This window comes from Dermacentor andersoni, chromosome 7, assembly GCF_023375885.2.
Source record: "Dermacentor andersoni chromosome 7, qqDerAnde1_hic_scaffold, whole genome shotgun sequence".
Classification (NCBI taxonomy): domain Eukaryota; kingdom Metazoa; phylum Arthropoda; class Arachnida; order Ixodida; family Ixodidae; genus Dermacentor; species Dermacentor andersoni.
The window spans coordinates 162,028,019-162,043,955 of record NC_092820.1 but is presented as its reverse complement, the minus strand read 5'-3'; the positions used below and the strand labels follow the sequence as shown (position 1 = coordinate 162,043,955).

The 15,937-nt window shown below is 45.8% G+C and overlaps 2 protein-coding genes across 2 annotated transcripts in view; one reads left to right on the top strand and one right to left on the bottom strand.

The window, feature by feature from the left end:
* LOC126533160 (zinc transporter 6-like) overlaps window positions 1–7,626 on the top strand; it is a 23,507-nt gene extending 15,881 nt beyond the window's left edge. Inside the window, exons 12-13 of the mRNA XM_050180430.3 lie at window positions 838–942; window positions 5,540–7,626. Of these exons, the coding sequence (XP_050036387.1) occupies window positions 838–942; window positions 5,540–5,677 (243 nt within the window). The 3' untranslated portion in view covers window positions 5,678–7,626. The remainder of the gene's footprint in view (window positions 1–837; window positions 943–5,539) is intronic.
* LOC126533317 (long-chain-fatty-acid--CoA ligase 4-like) lies at window positions 5,751–15,937 on the bottom strand. The gene is made up of 2 exons (XM_050180571.3): window positions 14,119–15,937; window positions 5,751–13,569 (listed from the first exon to the last, which is right to left on the bottom strand). Exons 1-2 carry the CDS (start codon window positions 14,920–14,922, stop codon window positions 12,160–12,162), a joined length of 2,214 nt encoding a protein of 737 aa, XP_050036528.2. The 5' UTR covers window positions 14,923–15,937; the 3' UTR covers window positions 5,751–12,159.

The window sequence follows — 15,937 nt, the reverse complement described above, 5'->3', positions numbered from 1 at the left end:
AAGCGCTATCACTTGATTTGTGACACGTAGAGGCTAGACATGACACGCAGAGGCTAGACATTCTTTGCATGTTCAGTGGAACCTCAATATATCGACTGAGTGAATCTAAAATATTTCTCACCAGTACCAGCATGTAATGGGCGCACGCATATAACGAATACTGGATATAACGAATGTATTTTCATGGTGAATGTGGCTTCGTTAAAATAAGGCTCAACTGGGTTAGCATACTATGCCCATATGCTGCAGTTCAGTGTGTGCTGACAGTGTATACGGAGGCCAGTGATTCCTTAAGGCTTTTGGCTGTCACATGGCAGCATGGCGAACAGCCTGGCATGTAGGACCTCGAAATCATTTCATGGCACAACACGTGCCATGAAATGCATTCGTAAACTAAGTGGTGTTTAGATGGCATGTGTGTATGGTCGCAGGTTTGTCTTTTTCGGGAATAAGTATGGTAGCTTTGCTGGTTTTCGATCAGTGACCCCGCAATGTTGTATATATCTTCTAGGGCTGTTTTCTTTTTCTTCCCTACTTATTTTCTTTTTCTGTGTCAAGCCCTCTGTAACGACTTGATTGATAATGCGTGGCTATTTATTGTCAGGCTGTGAGTCTGTGCCCATTATTGTATGCATATCTGGGGGACCTCTTGGCATATTCTTGGCACTTTGTTTAAATCCGGTGATGTTCCTTGAGGCTTGAAAGCAGGTGAACACTGTCTTGATAGCTTTCCAACGAATTGTTTGCCCTTCTATTGCAGCTTCTGCACAGTGCTCTGAGCATTGAGTTACTGCCTTGAGATTGACATTGCGGTGTGGCATCTTTCTCTGCTTGCAGGCTGGCTCGGTTCATGTTCGTGTCCGGAGGGATGCTAATGAGCAGCTGGTTTTGGCACACATTGTGGATCGCCTCTCAGGCCTGGTGCCAGACCTGACCGTCCAGGTTGGTGCTGGATGTAGTGCCGCAGTACACATGTCCCTCCTTTGTTTGCTGTCGGTCGTGGAAGCCTCTCCATGCCATGGAACTCCTTGTTCTAACAGATAGCTCCTGTATTCTGTGTGCACCCATAGAAGCGCATGCACTTGTACACTTGTTTCTGGCTACATTCCTTCAGTAGCGGACAGTGTGCTGCATGCTTTCGGCGTAGTGCAAATTAACAGGTGTGTGGCCCAATATGTTCCTCTTAACAAGAGTATGATGCCATTAAATCATGCATAAACTGGCAGAGACCAGGGGGCAAGTGTTACCTTGGTGATCAGAAATGTGCCACAAAGGGGCCCTCAAACACTTTCTGAACATATTAGGAAAATGTTGCTAATCTGTAATAGAGGCTGCTGTGAACATGCGAGTTAAAAATAACTGCACTGCATACAGCAGGGAATTTACAATCTCGTGTGAAAATAGGCGAAAAATTACTTGCTCTTGCTTCCGCAGTGCTCTCGTGTTATGTCATCAAAAGAGGCTGGCCCATCATAGCTTTTGACCAATGTCGTGATTGCAAGGGCATGCTCAGTAATACATAATTGCTTATATTTAGTTCAATGAATAAAAAGTACATATGTCTGTGATCTCAAAAAGACAGAAACATCATTTCATCTTTGCAATGTTTGTAATTGTGTCAGCTGCACCTGGACTCCGAGATGGCAGTGGCGTACTGCGCCCACCATGGGTTGCCATGATGAGCTTTTCTGCCTCCGCGACGCTAAACTTTTGGCTAGGGCTTTGCCCTCTTACCTTCTCTGCTGTGTAGCTCCAGCATGCTAGTGGAGACGAGGGAGAAAGCTGTGTATCAGTGTGATAACTCCTTATAGTTGAAGGATTTGAAAAATATTTGTGGCATGAGATTTGTGAGATGGGGTCATTTAATAGAGAGGCCATGCTATGATTAGTTGGAAAAGTGCTTCAGGGCCCCTTTAACTTGAAGTCCATGCTCGGCTTGACCTAGATGACGCTTTTCGTGAATGTGCCCAAGAGGTTCATTGCATTGCCTTTGGCGTGTTCACGTCGTGCGTCATCTAGAACAAGCCAAGCGTAGGCTTCATGTTAAGGCGCATTTCTTAATATGAGGGTTAATTGTTCGATGTCAAAATTAACCAGTGTTAAATTAACCAGATATTACTTTATTAGCTCCTTGCCTTACCGGTACGCTGCATTGTTGTGAATGCACTTCAGCAGCAGCCCAGAAGCACAAGGAGAGTGAGAGTTTATGCTGTCTTTGTGCACCTGCCACAATACAAAGAATACCTGCGGTATGTGCAGTGAAAACATAAAGAGAAAGCAGTTTGGACACAAATGTCAACACAGCACCTTCACGAGCATTGCTGGTGAAGATGAGGCCATTGTGTAAACATACCGCATTTATTCAAATCTAGATTGATAACTTTTTAAAAATAATCATATACCAAACTCTAGGGTTGGCTTAGAGTCAAGGTTTTTTAAAAATGTGCCAGCTTTCAATTGAAGTTGATAAATATGGTGCATAGCTAGCGCCATCTAGAAAAGTCAGTAGAGCTTTAGATTAGGGGGACAGAAGCATTGGGGCCCACTAGCGCTTGGCGCCATGGTTCTACCCATGTGCAGACTAAATCTAAAGCTCTCTAGTATCACAGCTGCTACTAGCTGCACCAGTAGCCAACTGAATGAAGTACACAAGCGACGCTGCCATTTTGACCTGTGTCTTATTGGAGCTAGTTGCTGCTTTATGCTATGGTATCAGCATGCAGCATGGTGTTATTGTAATGGCACCAAAGAGGCAATGCCACTCTAATGTCCCTTTCAAAGGAAAATCTGTGCTAGCCACAGAGGCATCGTCGAACATTAAAGCTGGGCGGGACTTTGGCATGGAGGAGAAAAATGTCCGTCGTTGGATGGGGCAATGGGAGATCAGGGTGTCTACCTACCAGAAAAACTAGGAAAACCGGGAATTCTCAAGGATATTGAATTTTATGGAAATACTCGGGGGAAAACTCAGAATTTGTGCTTCTATCAAGGAAAATTGGCTGTAATTTTATTGAAAGGGAACGAAAGTCGCAGTAATGCTGACTCGAGTAACAGAGAGGAATTGTAACGAATTGTCTTTGGCGCCATGTAGTCAGCTGTAGGAGTTGCTAGCATACAATCATTGACCAACTTTCTGGATGCCCGATAATTCTATATAATTATACACGCGTGGCACCCGCTATCTCCTGTCATAGTAGGAGGACCATTATGCCTAATAAGTGTACTGGAAGGCTTTCAGATTTTTTGGATGTGTCTGGGGTGATTTGAGCCCTTAGGGGTAGTAAAAAAACATGCATTCATTTTTTTCAAACTGGCCAATTTTTTGGACATCTTCGTGGCCCTTAGGAAGTCCAAAAAATCATACATTGACTGTACAACTGACCAAGAGGATGCCTCAAATGGTCTGTGGGGCGAATGTGCGGCAGAAGGAGGACGAGAACAGAAAGGACTTGCACATTCAGGAATGAACGGGAAAGGAAGCGTGCTGCCTCTTCTTTGAAGAAGCTTGAGCTCAAAAAACCAAGTGTTGGCTAACACCGAGATGCAGGTGTCCCTCATCCAAACCAAAATAAACTGTTTAATTAAATCAGTGAAACGCAGCACTGTGGCGTGGTGCACGGGCTGAGAGTATGTAAGGACAGTTGAGGTTGACTTAACCAGCTTTTGATCTCACTTGTGAGGAAGTTCGTGTCTCGTACCAATGAGCTTGCTATCAGTTGAGAGATATAGCTCATATTCGAAGGTATTTTCTTCTGAAATCATCTCATTTTTATTCATATACGAGAATGTTTGACTCAATTTGTAATAGGTTTGCTATTTTTACTTCTGGTTTCGTTTTGAATAAAATAAATACTACTCCTTACTATTCAAACTGGATTAAGTCGCTTTTTAAAAATAATTTTTAACATGCTTACTAGCATTGAGTGACATTGTGTCAAGCCCGTCTTGACATAAAACAAAGCTCTGTTTCACTTAGGGAATCTTGCAAAGGCACTCGGGGAAAACCTGGAAAGCTCTGGGAATATGAGAATGTCAAACTTGGTAGACACCTTGGGGATGCTTTTTGTGTGTTCCACATTGCGGGTGGTATTTACTGTTTGAAGATAGTGCACTGTTCGAAAATGACACCGATAAGGAATATAGCGACGAGGCTAGCAGCGATGGTGACATTGAGTGAGCTTGGCATGTTCATTATTCAATAAATGCTGTTTTCATTTTGCAAATGCTGTCCTCGCTTTTTTGTTTGGCCTGCATTAGAGGCAAGTTTTTCTCCTTTCTTTTTTTTTGCTTCAGACTTTTGAGGGTCGGCTAGAATCGGGGCCGGCCTAGATTCGAGTAAATACAGTACCACGTCTGAGAATATACCATGCTACTGATGGTTTGCAGAAATGGTCTGGTGATAAGTGTTGTCCTGGAATTTGGCAGCATTTCTATGGTGCGTTATGGTGGTCTGATTGCCGCTACCACTGCAGATGAATCCATGGTCACTATATTTGTGATCATAGATGGCAACCACGCCGCGCTGAATGCATGTATGTGGCTAATACAATGTCATGCATAGTGCTAGAACTCCACAAAGCATTCATTCCTATCCTAATACAAGTCTGCGTGTTTGTATGTGCCTTTTTGGGTCTGTGTCTAGGTTGCACTTCTTTAGTCATAAAAATTGCCTTCCCCGATGCTTTCTCTGGCTTCATTGTCTCTCTTCAAATCGAGTCCCCAGGATTGTATTGTTCTCTGTGTAGTCAAATAGCAAGTGTTCTCAGTGTTTTTCTTATAGTACATTGAAATCCCGATAATTCAAAATGTCCTAATTTGAATTGTCGAATAATTCGAACCACTCCGGTGGTCCCGACAATGTATTGTGTATTTGAATGGCGGAAAACTCCAGCGAATTTGAACTCCAAAAACTGTGCAGCAGTTATGTTAAATAAAATTTATTGTTCCCATAGAGCGCTTTTCGGACAAACCTGAGACAAAGGCTAAGGAAGATTCAATGTGTCGCTAGCTACTGTGATGTTGCGCGCCCTTGAAAATGACGAGAAAGACTCCAGGGCAGCCAGAGACCGAATCGGAGCCGCAGTGCCTGCCCCCCATTCCCATCCCCTCCTAGCATGTGCTTGATCGCGTTAGTGTACCCCCCCCCCCTTCCCGTTCTAACACCTGCTTGATCACCATTATCACTCGATCATATGCTGGAGGATGTCACACATGCTTCATGCCACCATCCTTTTTAACTCACTCTTACACATTTCACTCCCACTCGTAGCAAACGACGTATGAGGCGCGATCTTACCGTTGTTGACTGTATATGGAACCTACGCTTCCTCTCGCGCACGCCGTCATGCGCTGATGTAGGAATGACATGAGTTGTTCAATGCGAGCCCAATAACAGTTTGGTTTTGCATGCTGCATCGCACAATTATTCAGGCTTTATATTTAAGTCTATCTCCTTGTTGCAACTCCTTTTTATTCGAATAAATTTTCGGTCCCCCTGGAGTTTGAATTAACAAGGTGTTTTTTTTGTGTTTTTTTGCAGGTGTTCAAGGATGAATGGGCATGGAGCCGAGCAGCTCCATTCCATCCGTCACGAGACCAAACAGCTGGGCTTGAGAGACGGGAATCACTTGGTAGCCAGTCTGCCCTGCATGTGGCTGCTGCGCCAGTGAAAACGTGATTTTGGTTCCGTTAGGTGCGGAAAACGCGATGCAAAGTGAAGTTTCTCTGTAGGGGAAATGAGAGAACTGCGACTGTCAATGCAACTTCTGTGATATTAAGCTACCGTCCGCATATATTAAAACTTGAATGGCAGAAAGAAAAGCATCGGAGCACCTCTTAAGCATAATGGTCATTGGAACATGACATTTAAGGTCGCTGTAGCCCGTTTCTAAGCAAGGTGCATTTCTGAATGCACGTTTTGGAGCCTGCATTGCATCACTGTATATCGAGCCTCAATATAAAAACCATAAATATAATGAATTATTGGATATAATGAAGTAATTATTGTAAAATTTTTGTTGCCGTTATCAGCGTATAACATATGTGTGCTTATGACGAGTACTATATTTGCTCGCATAATGATAGCACTTTTTTTTTTTAATTGACGCGAATTTAGGGGTGCGATCAATACGCGGGGTAAATCTTCCACTAAAAAAAATTTTGAGCACTGAAAATGCAAAAAAGTTTGCAGGTCAGAATTCTTCTGATAGATATCATGACCAAACCAAATATAATGCAAAATGCAAAAACGTGGTGTCCATGGGAACGCGTCGGAATGCATTTGCTGCGCGATGACAACAGGTCAACCAACAGGTGGCTGCTGCAATAACAGTGCGGGACATCAAAACAAAAATGGTGGCTGATGTAGCAATCCGAACACATTTTTTTTCCATTGTGAGTACATTACGCACATTGAAACAGTTTCTTCTGTATCAATAATGAAGAATGTTGTTAATATCAGCAAATACTCAGCAATAACATAGCCGTGTCCACTTTGAGGGGGACAGGATCAGAAATGGGTGCGCTCAGCTGCCACTGGCAAACACATGGCGGACATGCTGCAAAAACTGTGGTATTTGTTTTCACTACAATCCTAATACGGCATGTTTCCACTAAGAGTGGGCGACTATATTAGCTGTGTTATAAGTGCCGGCATTTGAGCAGGGTACATTTCTGCCATATCGGTGTAAACGTGGCTACTGTCGTTGCCATTCGCAGTCTGTTGTGTGCTCTAGAATGCAGATGAGAGGAATTGCAAGGCACCTCCTTTTCTTTTTCATTGTTGACCACAACCAATATAAAGCCAACAAATATAGTAATACCAAGGCAAGTTTGGTTGTAGATTTATTTTTCTCGAAGTGCAAGAAGTGATTGAGGGAATGAAATGGGGTATCTCCTTAAGAATCTGTTTGGTGCGTGCAGTCCGCTTGATAAGCCTTGAAGGGTCGTTTGCATAGCATTCAACAGATGGTAAGCACGATCACCATCAGCTAGACTTGGCACACGCTGTGTCACTGCGGCAAGTTCGGGGTGTGATCATTACATGGGAAAGTAAAAAAAATCTAATTTTGACAACAAAATTCAAGGCTGCGTTCATTACGCAAGTGAATACAGCATTGGGTATAACGACGCTTTTTTCATGTGAGGTGTAACTTCTTTACAATGAGATATGTCTGTAATGCGAATGCCAGCGAACCTGGAAATGTAAGGATGCATTCCAGTCATTTCAATTTTTTTTATTCACACAGATTGTCACATGGCATATTATAGTTACATAAATGTGTGTAGGCCTTCTCTGTAAAGAAGCTGCCTAAGCGTGTGGACTTAGGCTGACAGTACATGTTTTGCAACTGAGACCTGCAAGGTTCTGCCATTTGTTTCGTGCCAGTCTTGTGTTGAACACAGTGGCCCTGTCCAGTAGGGAACAGCAGCGTAACAGCTTCAGTTCTTTTTTTTGAGCCTGTGTCATACAGTACATTACTGAAGTGTGTATTCTTTGACTTTGTGCAAGGATGTTCTTGTGCTTGTTGTCCTTTCAAATGATTGAGAAGGCTCGTAATGTTGCAGAGCCCCAGTTTATGTTATCACTGCAGATGTTACAGTATTAAATGCATTTTTTCTTTTTTACTGGATAATGTTGCGTGTCTACTAGGGCCGCCAATTTCCCTGAATTTTTCCAGACTGTCCTGGACTTCGTGAGAGAATCGCATCATGACACAAACTTATCAGGACTGTATTTACTCTTACATTAGAAGCTGGTGAGACATAGAGCCAGATATCACTTCACCGATCAAAATGGAAGCTGGAGCTGCCAAAACGTTTGCTGTGACAATAGTTAAAGGGCACCTAAACCACCTCTGACATCTTGCACACACTTTGATATATACACATGCATTGCATACAGAATGCAGTAATGATCATCTTTTGTGAAAATGGCAGCACTATGATCCATGCAGAAGGTAAAAAAATGCACGTGGGGCTTTTCCAGTCCCTGCTTCACACTTTGTGATGCCATTAGGGTCATACACGGGGCGTCACCAGGGTAAAAGCTGTCAATTGGTGCATCTACAAAGGACGTCTGTTTTGATCTGTATGCTAGCATGACATTGCCATGACTTGCTTGTCATGCACAGACTGATTTCACTTCATGTAATGTGCTTGTTGTCGTGGCTGTAACATGCTCATCCTTTATTTTGAGGGTACGATCACCCCTTGACCAAAGTCACACGGGCAAAATGGAAAGGTGGAAGAGGTGCTAGGTGAAGCCAAACAAAGTGTCTGAGGTTGCTTTCACGAATGTAAAACAAGAATGTGTATGCACCACATGTGGACAAACGAATGTGATCTGCTGAAATGTATGACAGTTAATTACATTCTAGCAAATGTCACTGGTCTGTTTTTTTTTTTCATATGATTTGACCCACAAATTCTTGCGAGGTCTCTTTCTTTTTTCAATTTTGCATTTACAATGACATCTTTTGATTAATTAAATACAGTACCTTGCTTATTCACCATGGAATTCGACCATGGCCTTCCCTGGATCATCGAGGCTGGCCAATCAGTGTGCAATAATATTTGTATCATTCCACAGTATTACGCATCGAATGTTATAAGTTCTTCCTGAGACTTGGAAAAACAAGATCCTCTGAAAGCTTGTAGCCAAATCTTTACGGTGTCCACCCGATCACTGTCTACAATATTCGTGTCGAAAAAGAGATTTACTGAGCTGCACCGGGGCGTCATGCGCATCCATTGTAAACATAGAGGCAGCTCAGGCAAGCATTGGATGTAGCACCATGAAAAGGGTCTATGCATCTCGCAACCTAGGCAAGGAGGCACTACTACACCTGTTGAAAACGCCTCCATTGTTGTTTTCTAGTCGTGTCGCAGTGCCACTGTGTGTTTTCTCTAAAGCAGCACGCACGCTCTCTCTCGTTGCTCGTGGCACTCGCAATGTGCACATTCTCACGTTTGTGGTACTGGTGCTGCATGTTGAATAGCAGCGTAGGGACTGGTTGGGAAACAGAAACACGTAAACTACAGCACTGTTTTCCACAAACTGTCCTACCACAGAATCCTACGTAGTGGGAACACCAAGATAGGCGAGAGTCTGCCGTGCCTGTCATTTTAGGGCATCAAATAAAGTTTGGACGTAAGATGAAATTGGAAAGGCCAAGTATGCTTTGTACATCAGCAACATGATCTTCTGCAACATTGAGCTTGAAGTATATGCAAATTCAGTGCAAGAAAGCCACCATCCTTGGAAATGTGTAAAACAGAAGTTTACTGTTTGTTTATTTCATTCCGGTATGAAGCAGCCAAATACAATTCCTGGGATGCTGAGTGCCATTCATATTTTTTTGATAGGGGCGTCTGTATGTGAATAAATTATTTTATGCCATAGTCTACCTCAGAAACATAGAAACAGAGGTGCAATGTTGTGTGCAACCGATTTCAATGGCATTTACATAACAGTCAAATGTTTTGCCAGGTCCAGCCAATTTAAGAAAACTGCACATCAGAAATTTTTCTTGTCGGATTATAACGCCGATACGATCTAAATATCCTGCATTGTTACAAACTATTAGCATCACTGAGTTGCTGAATGGCATATTTAAAATAATGATAAATGATTTTCGTTTTGGCGATGGCTACGAGCAATTATTAGTGCAAAGACTTGCAAAGACAAAACAAAGTGTTTTATGATAAACAATGCACAAATGCTTGTTGTGTAAATGCGCCTTGTCCTGTTTTTTTGTTCCTTCTTAGTGTGCCATTACCGTTCGCGCTTCAGTTTTTGAAAGTGTAAACTACTACAGCTGTCTTTCTGTCACATTGCCTCCTCAGACTTGTAGCCCACGGGTAGAATTCCGGAAAACACCCATGAGATTTGCCCATACCCTTGCTACCAAAATATGCTATGGCATTTAGTACTGCCTTTCTGTATTGCACACTTAAGCATGAGAATGTTTCTCATCAGCTGGTTCTGCAGCTGGTCCTGCAGCACTTCTTCCCGAATTGGACCAGCATTTCGTGAATGTGCCCGTATGCATGAAGCTTATTAAAATTTGTGGGTGTGTGTGTAACGGCCACTCAATTTATTGCGACGTGTATCAAAAGAAAGGCACGCGACAAAAAAGGTGCACGGTTTCACTCTGTGTACAGCACGGTGCTTGTCTTATCTACGAGTTTCCAAATACGCCTCGTCCATAGGTCGTCCAAATCATGCCCCCAATGCCCGTGCAACGTTTAGGAAACTAACAGGACATCCGCTGGTAGTCGATTTTCGGATATCCTACCACAGACGTCCCAAGAATGTCGCAAACAGACCGTTTTCGGATTTCCTATCATGTGTTCTCTACCACGGATGTCCCAAGGATATTGCACATGGACCTTCTTTTTGGCATCTGCTGTGATTGATTAGTTACTTTGGCGTTGCGCTGCTGAGCCTGAGGTCGTGGAGTCAAATCCTGGTCATGGCAGCCACGTTTCGATGCAGGCAAAATGCAAAAAACACCTGTGTGCCGTGCATTCGGTGCATGTTGAAGAACCCTAGGTGGTCGAAACTAATCTGGAGTCCGTAACTCTTAATCGGATTAAACGAGAAGGGGGTTAACCGAGCGGCCCGATTTTTAATAATCATATCGTAAGAAGCCAACAAATGCGGACACAGAGGACAACATAGGGAAAATTACTTGTGCTTAATAAATGAAATAAACAATAAATTGATGGAAATGAAAGTGGATGAAAGTGGAAATGGAAGTGGATTGCGGTTTTAGCACAAAAGACCCCAGGATTAAAATTTTTTGGCATACACATGAACATTTGTCCTCGGGAGGCTTTGTCAAATTTGAGTTCCCTTGTAACAGAACTATGTTTGCAAAACATTTCGAAGCTATCATGTATGCAGTCCGTGTGCACGCCATACTTCACAAATTTTATCATGCAGTTTACTTTGAAAAGCTAAGTTAGCTCTATGATTCACTTGTGCGTGGCGGAAGACTTAGAAAATAAGTGCACTTGCACTTGCACGAGTAACGTGGGCATAAAACGCCCTCTCTCTGGGCTCTTCGGAGCGCGTTCAAAAATCATGCCTTGGGGGGGAGCGAACTGTTTAGAAAAAAATAAAAAATACAGTTCTACTCCTTACTGTCCCATAGCGCAGTGTGTCCGTGAGCAGCGCGGAAGGTCTCGAAAGCGGCGTTTCAAACCATCGTTAGCGGACTAACGATACGCAATAGACGCGGTACGGAAAGAGTTAAACCACACAGCACATATAAACGAGCGCGTCAAGTTGATTATAACGCAAAAAAAAAAAAAAAAAACGAGATGCTGCTGCAAGCGGAGTCATCTTAAATGTTGGCAACAAACATACTAGGACGATTTCATTGCAATCGTGCTTCGTCTGTTGCAACGTTGTAAATGACAGCGACAAACTAAAGCTAGCGACACCATAGTATGCTCATTCCTACATTTCACTAGCCTTGAAGGCAGGTTAAACTTGTAAATGCGTGTTTGCCTTTATTTTATTGCTCTAAGATTGCTCACTTCAGAAGATGCTGTTATCGACATCATCGGGTCAGATGTCACTAAATTTGAACGTGTGGCAGCTCCGCCGAAAAAAAAATGTGCCCATTGTGCAGTCGTTTGGCATTCAACACGGATAAGTGGTGTTCGCTGGGAGGGGTCTTAGTCCTGCGGTAGGTTTCAAATAGGCTGATGCCATTTGGGGGGGGGGGGGGGGGGGGATTTCCTGAATTTATTGTCGCAGCAGCAATTGCGCATTATTAATTTGCTATGTGTTCCACAATAAAACATTTTATCCGCGTGCATACACGAGTGCTGGCTCCCGTACCCTGAAAACCGTCGCGTTTGTTTTCTACGGCGGAGCTCCTAGAAGTTACTGTTCTTGAACAGAGCGACGTCGGGGAAACAGTATGTTGCGTCGTCTCCGTCGTAAAATTCACTGCTATACGGGTGCAGATATATTCTCTGCGAGAAATTTAGTGTCTGATCAGTGATATTGATTTTATGTACCTGCGCAGCAGATTACGAATGATAGAGATCAAAATTTTACTGTTCAAGTACAGCATGTATTAAAATCTAGCCGCATCATCATCGCATGCCCTACGTCTTGCGTTACGTGCTGACCAGCGCACTCTACTCCGCAATTCCATAGAGGACTTTGATGTCGCGCTCGTAGAAATTTTGAAGGGGCTTCCTGCGGATCTTGAAGGTGGCCGACACCAGTCCCGTCTGCGGCGTCCACTCCTCGGCGCAGAGTTTGAGCTTGAGCGGCACTTCGGTCTTGTGCAGCTCGCTTTGGCGCGCGAACGCCAGGATCGCCTCGGTGGCGGCCTTCGCCACTTTGGGGTCCTCGCACAGCTCCTTCAGGGTGGCCTCTTGCGTCGCCCTGCTGAGCTCTCGAGCGAGGTGCTGCAGTTTCTGATGGTTGGGCGCCACGAGCGCCACCAGGTACGTGTGCAGAGAACTGCCGTACGCGAGCGCGTTGTCCACGAGCGGGCACGCCTTGAGCACCGACTCGACGTGGCCCAGCGAGACGTACTCGCCGTGCTGGAGTTTGACGAGCTCCTTCTTGCGATCGATTATCCGCAGCGTGCCGTCGGGGAAGATCTCGCCGACGTCGCCCGTGTAGAACCAGCGGACTCCGGATTCGTGGCGAAATGACTCGCGCGTGAGCTCGTCCCTCTTGAAGTAGCCCAGCGTGACGAACGCGCCCCCGATGACGATCTCGCCGCGCGGGTTGGGCTTGTCCGATATGCGGTAGGAGCCCTCGGACCAGTCGACCAGCCGAAGGTAGCACCCGGGAATCGGGGCACCCACGCGGCCCACGCTCGTGTCGTCGATGTCGTTGACCGTCGCCACGGCGCAAGTCTCGGTCAGGCCGTACGCCTCGATCACGTGGCAGCAGAGGCAGGCGCGAGCGAAACGGCGCGTTCGAATCGACAACGGCGCCGAGCCGCTAACCACGACCTTGAGTCTCGAGCCCAGCGCGCGGCGCACTTTGCTGAAGAGTAGCAGGTTGAGAAGAGGTGTGTTGAAACCGCAGTCGAGCCAGAAGTTTTTGTAGTCGACGGCGTGGTCGAATAACGCCTTGAGTAGGGGTCCCCTCGAGGCGACGGCGTCTGAGATGCCCTTGCAGATCTTGTCGAGGACGAGCGGGACGACGGCCATCTGAGTCGGCCGGAGCAGGCTCACATCCCCGGGGCACCCTTTGGCCAAACCCGTCGAGGTGTTGGTCAGGGTCAGCGGTGACGAGAAGCCAATGGACGTGCCTGTGCCAAAGACGAGCGCCTCCACGGCCAGTTCGAGGATGTGAGCCAATGGCAGGTAGGCGATGTACGTGTCCTGGCCGGTGCAGTATGCCTGGCGGACGGCGGCGAGACCGTTGATGGCCGCGATGATGTTTCTGTGCGTGGCCACAACTCCCTTGGGCACGCCAGAGGACCCGCTGGTGTACATGACGATGGCTACATCGTACGGCGTCGGCGCGGACTTTTGTGCCACGAAGTTCGCTCTCAGGTTTTCCAGGTTGGAAAACGGAATGACCTGCGATAAGCACACGACGCGAGTTGTACCGTGAGCGCGCCTTCTGTGTTTTAATTGTGCCCGCCAGCTGGCAAATTGATCTTCCTAGCGGTTAAATGGTTGTGCGATTACTTGCGACTTGAAGCCTCAACGGGCCCTGAATAAGGCAAGAAATGTTTTATGAGTGTACAGGCAATGGTGGGCCTGGGCAATTTTTGTTGTTGGTTTATTCAGCTTCGCTGATAATTATAATAATTCTGAGGAAGAACGAAGTGATACTAATGATAGCTAATTTAATCTCGACAAACTTGTGGACAGCGAATGCATGCAGCAGATTCTAGATTGTAGCAATCTATGCCGTCAATACACTGCAGATACATGCGCTCTGGCGCGCCGTAGCATATGGTATGCTTTACAAAAATGCGCATGTTCCCGTGTGATATAGGCGATTATTGGATATGGACAGTTAACGCTTACGGATTTTTCTAGTACGTTGATCCCCTTGCATATGTCTGTATTGCAACTTCTCGGTATCGTTTTTGTCCTGAAGTTAATGTGTACGTCACTCACCTGCAGTGGTCCTTGAGTAGTCGGCTCTAACGGCTTCGAGTTGGGGTCCTCCATGTAGACTACGTGCGTTAGCGACGGCATCTTGTCCGCGATGCTCAGCACCCGCGGCAGGAGATCCGCGGAGGTGACCAGGTGCGTCGCCTGTGTCTCGTTGATGGCGCTCGCTATCCCCTCGTCGGGGAGCGTCGCGTACAACGTCACCAGCGGGACGTTTGTGCGGAAGCAGGCCTGCGCCGTGAGCAGCCACTCGACGCGGGTCTCGGCCAAGATGGCCAAGTGCTGGTAGGGCCTCGCACCGATCGACTGAAGGCCGCGCGCGGTGAGCTCGATCTCTCGGTCGACCTCGCGGTACGTCAGCCATTCGTACTCGCCCAGGAGCAGCTTCCTGAAGACCTTGCCGCTGCTTTGTTTCTCTTCGGTCCGACCTAACGTGGTTCTCTTCCCAAGGGAGCGCCGCAGTGGCCATGTGCAGATCGCCCTTCGCGCCAGTTCGTCCAAGGTGCTGACGCCCGCCAGAGCCTCGACCTGGCGGCACTTGCTTCCAAGACGCCAGTAAGGCGTCGACGGGTCGTTCTCGACGACTGGCTTGGCGAAGCACGTGCGCGAGCGCCACCAGTAATTCCAGGGCTTCTGGAAGACGAAGTACAATGGCAGCGTGGCCACAGTGTAGAGGCCGGCCAGAATTTTGACGAGGAATAGCACGATTGCAACGATAAGGGAAAACATGGCTGTCTGGTCGAGCGGGACCCCCGCATCAACGGGCTCTGGCGCGCGCGGTATATACGGCGTAATCTGGGACGGCATAGTGTTGTGCAGGCCTTCTCCTGCCGAGACTTCTTCACCCCCAGAGACGGGACTTGATGACGATAATGGTGATGGTGATGGTGACGCCACGAGAAAGCGACAAAAAATCCACCGTTTGGAGGTAGGCGAACATTGGTTGGTTGGTTGGTTTGCCTCTGTGTATGGCAGACACCCACTGTGGATGAACACAAGCAAGCAAAAAAAAAAAAGAAAAAAAGAAAGAAGACGGTATCCGTGAGTACAGTAACTTAACGCTTTAAGAATTTAGTAAAGAAATCGTCTCGAATAAAATGAAAAAATGTTTATTGGCTGTGCAGGCATGACAATGGGTGTCCAATGAGGGAGGGAAGCTCCCACTCACAATATTGGGAATAAAAATCTTAATTCCAGTACGGCAAATTGGTTCTTTCAAAGTAATTTTACTTAAATAACTATCGATAAACGGTGGCCTATTAAGAAGAAACGATCAATCGTCTCGTCATCACATAATCTGTACAGGGCGGCAGACGACAGACCAGCTCATTGAAGATAATAGGCAGCTACTCTACAACCCGATTTAGTGAAGAAGAACCGGGTACTTTTCCTGCGTCGTTTCAGTGTCTTCTTATTTATTTTTTACTTTTAAAAGAAAAAATTGAGTAGGGTGTTGATTAGAGGAAATATCATGGAGAGAGAGAGTATCTTCTAACGCTTTCAGTCTTTGGTTTCTGCCATCGGATTTGGCGGCGTTGGACATTAATCTAGGGGGGTTAGAAGTGCAAGAAATGCCTATCCAATAGTGATGACAAATTTATTTAGCGGATATTATGTATCAAGATATGACATCTTACTGATATCGGCCCCCTGTAGTGATGTGTTGCCAAAAAGAAAAGGCATTATAATTTCCTCTGCAGGGTCTAGAAGTTCTGGCACTTCCCATTTGAAGCAGGTGGTATATACCGGTTTATCTCTTTTGTTGGAAGCATACAATAGCTATTTGTTGTGGTAGATATTACAATTCCATTGCGTCAACCGG

Excerpts from the sequence above, each read along its gene's own strand:
- LOC126533317 (XM_050180571.3), bottom strand. The coding sequence starts at position 14,922 with ATGCCGTCCCAGATTACGCCGTATATACCGCGCGCGCCAGAGCCCGTT. Across the intron at positions 13,570-14,118 it reads CTACTCAAGGACCACTGCAG|GTCATTCCGTTTTCCAACCT; the intron begins GTGAGTGACGTA and ends TGCTTATCGCAG.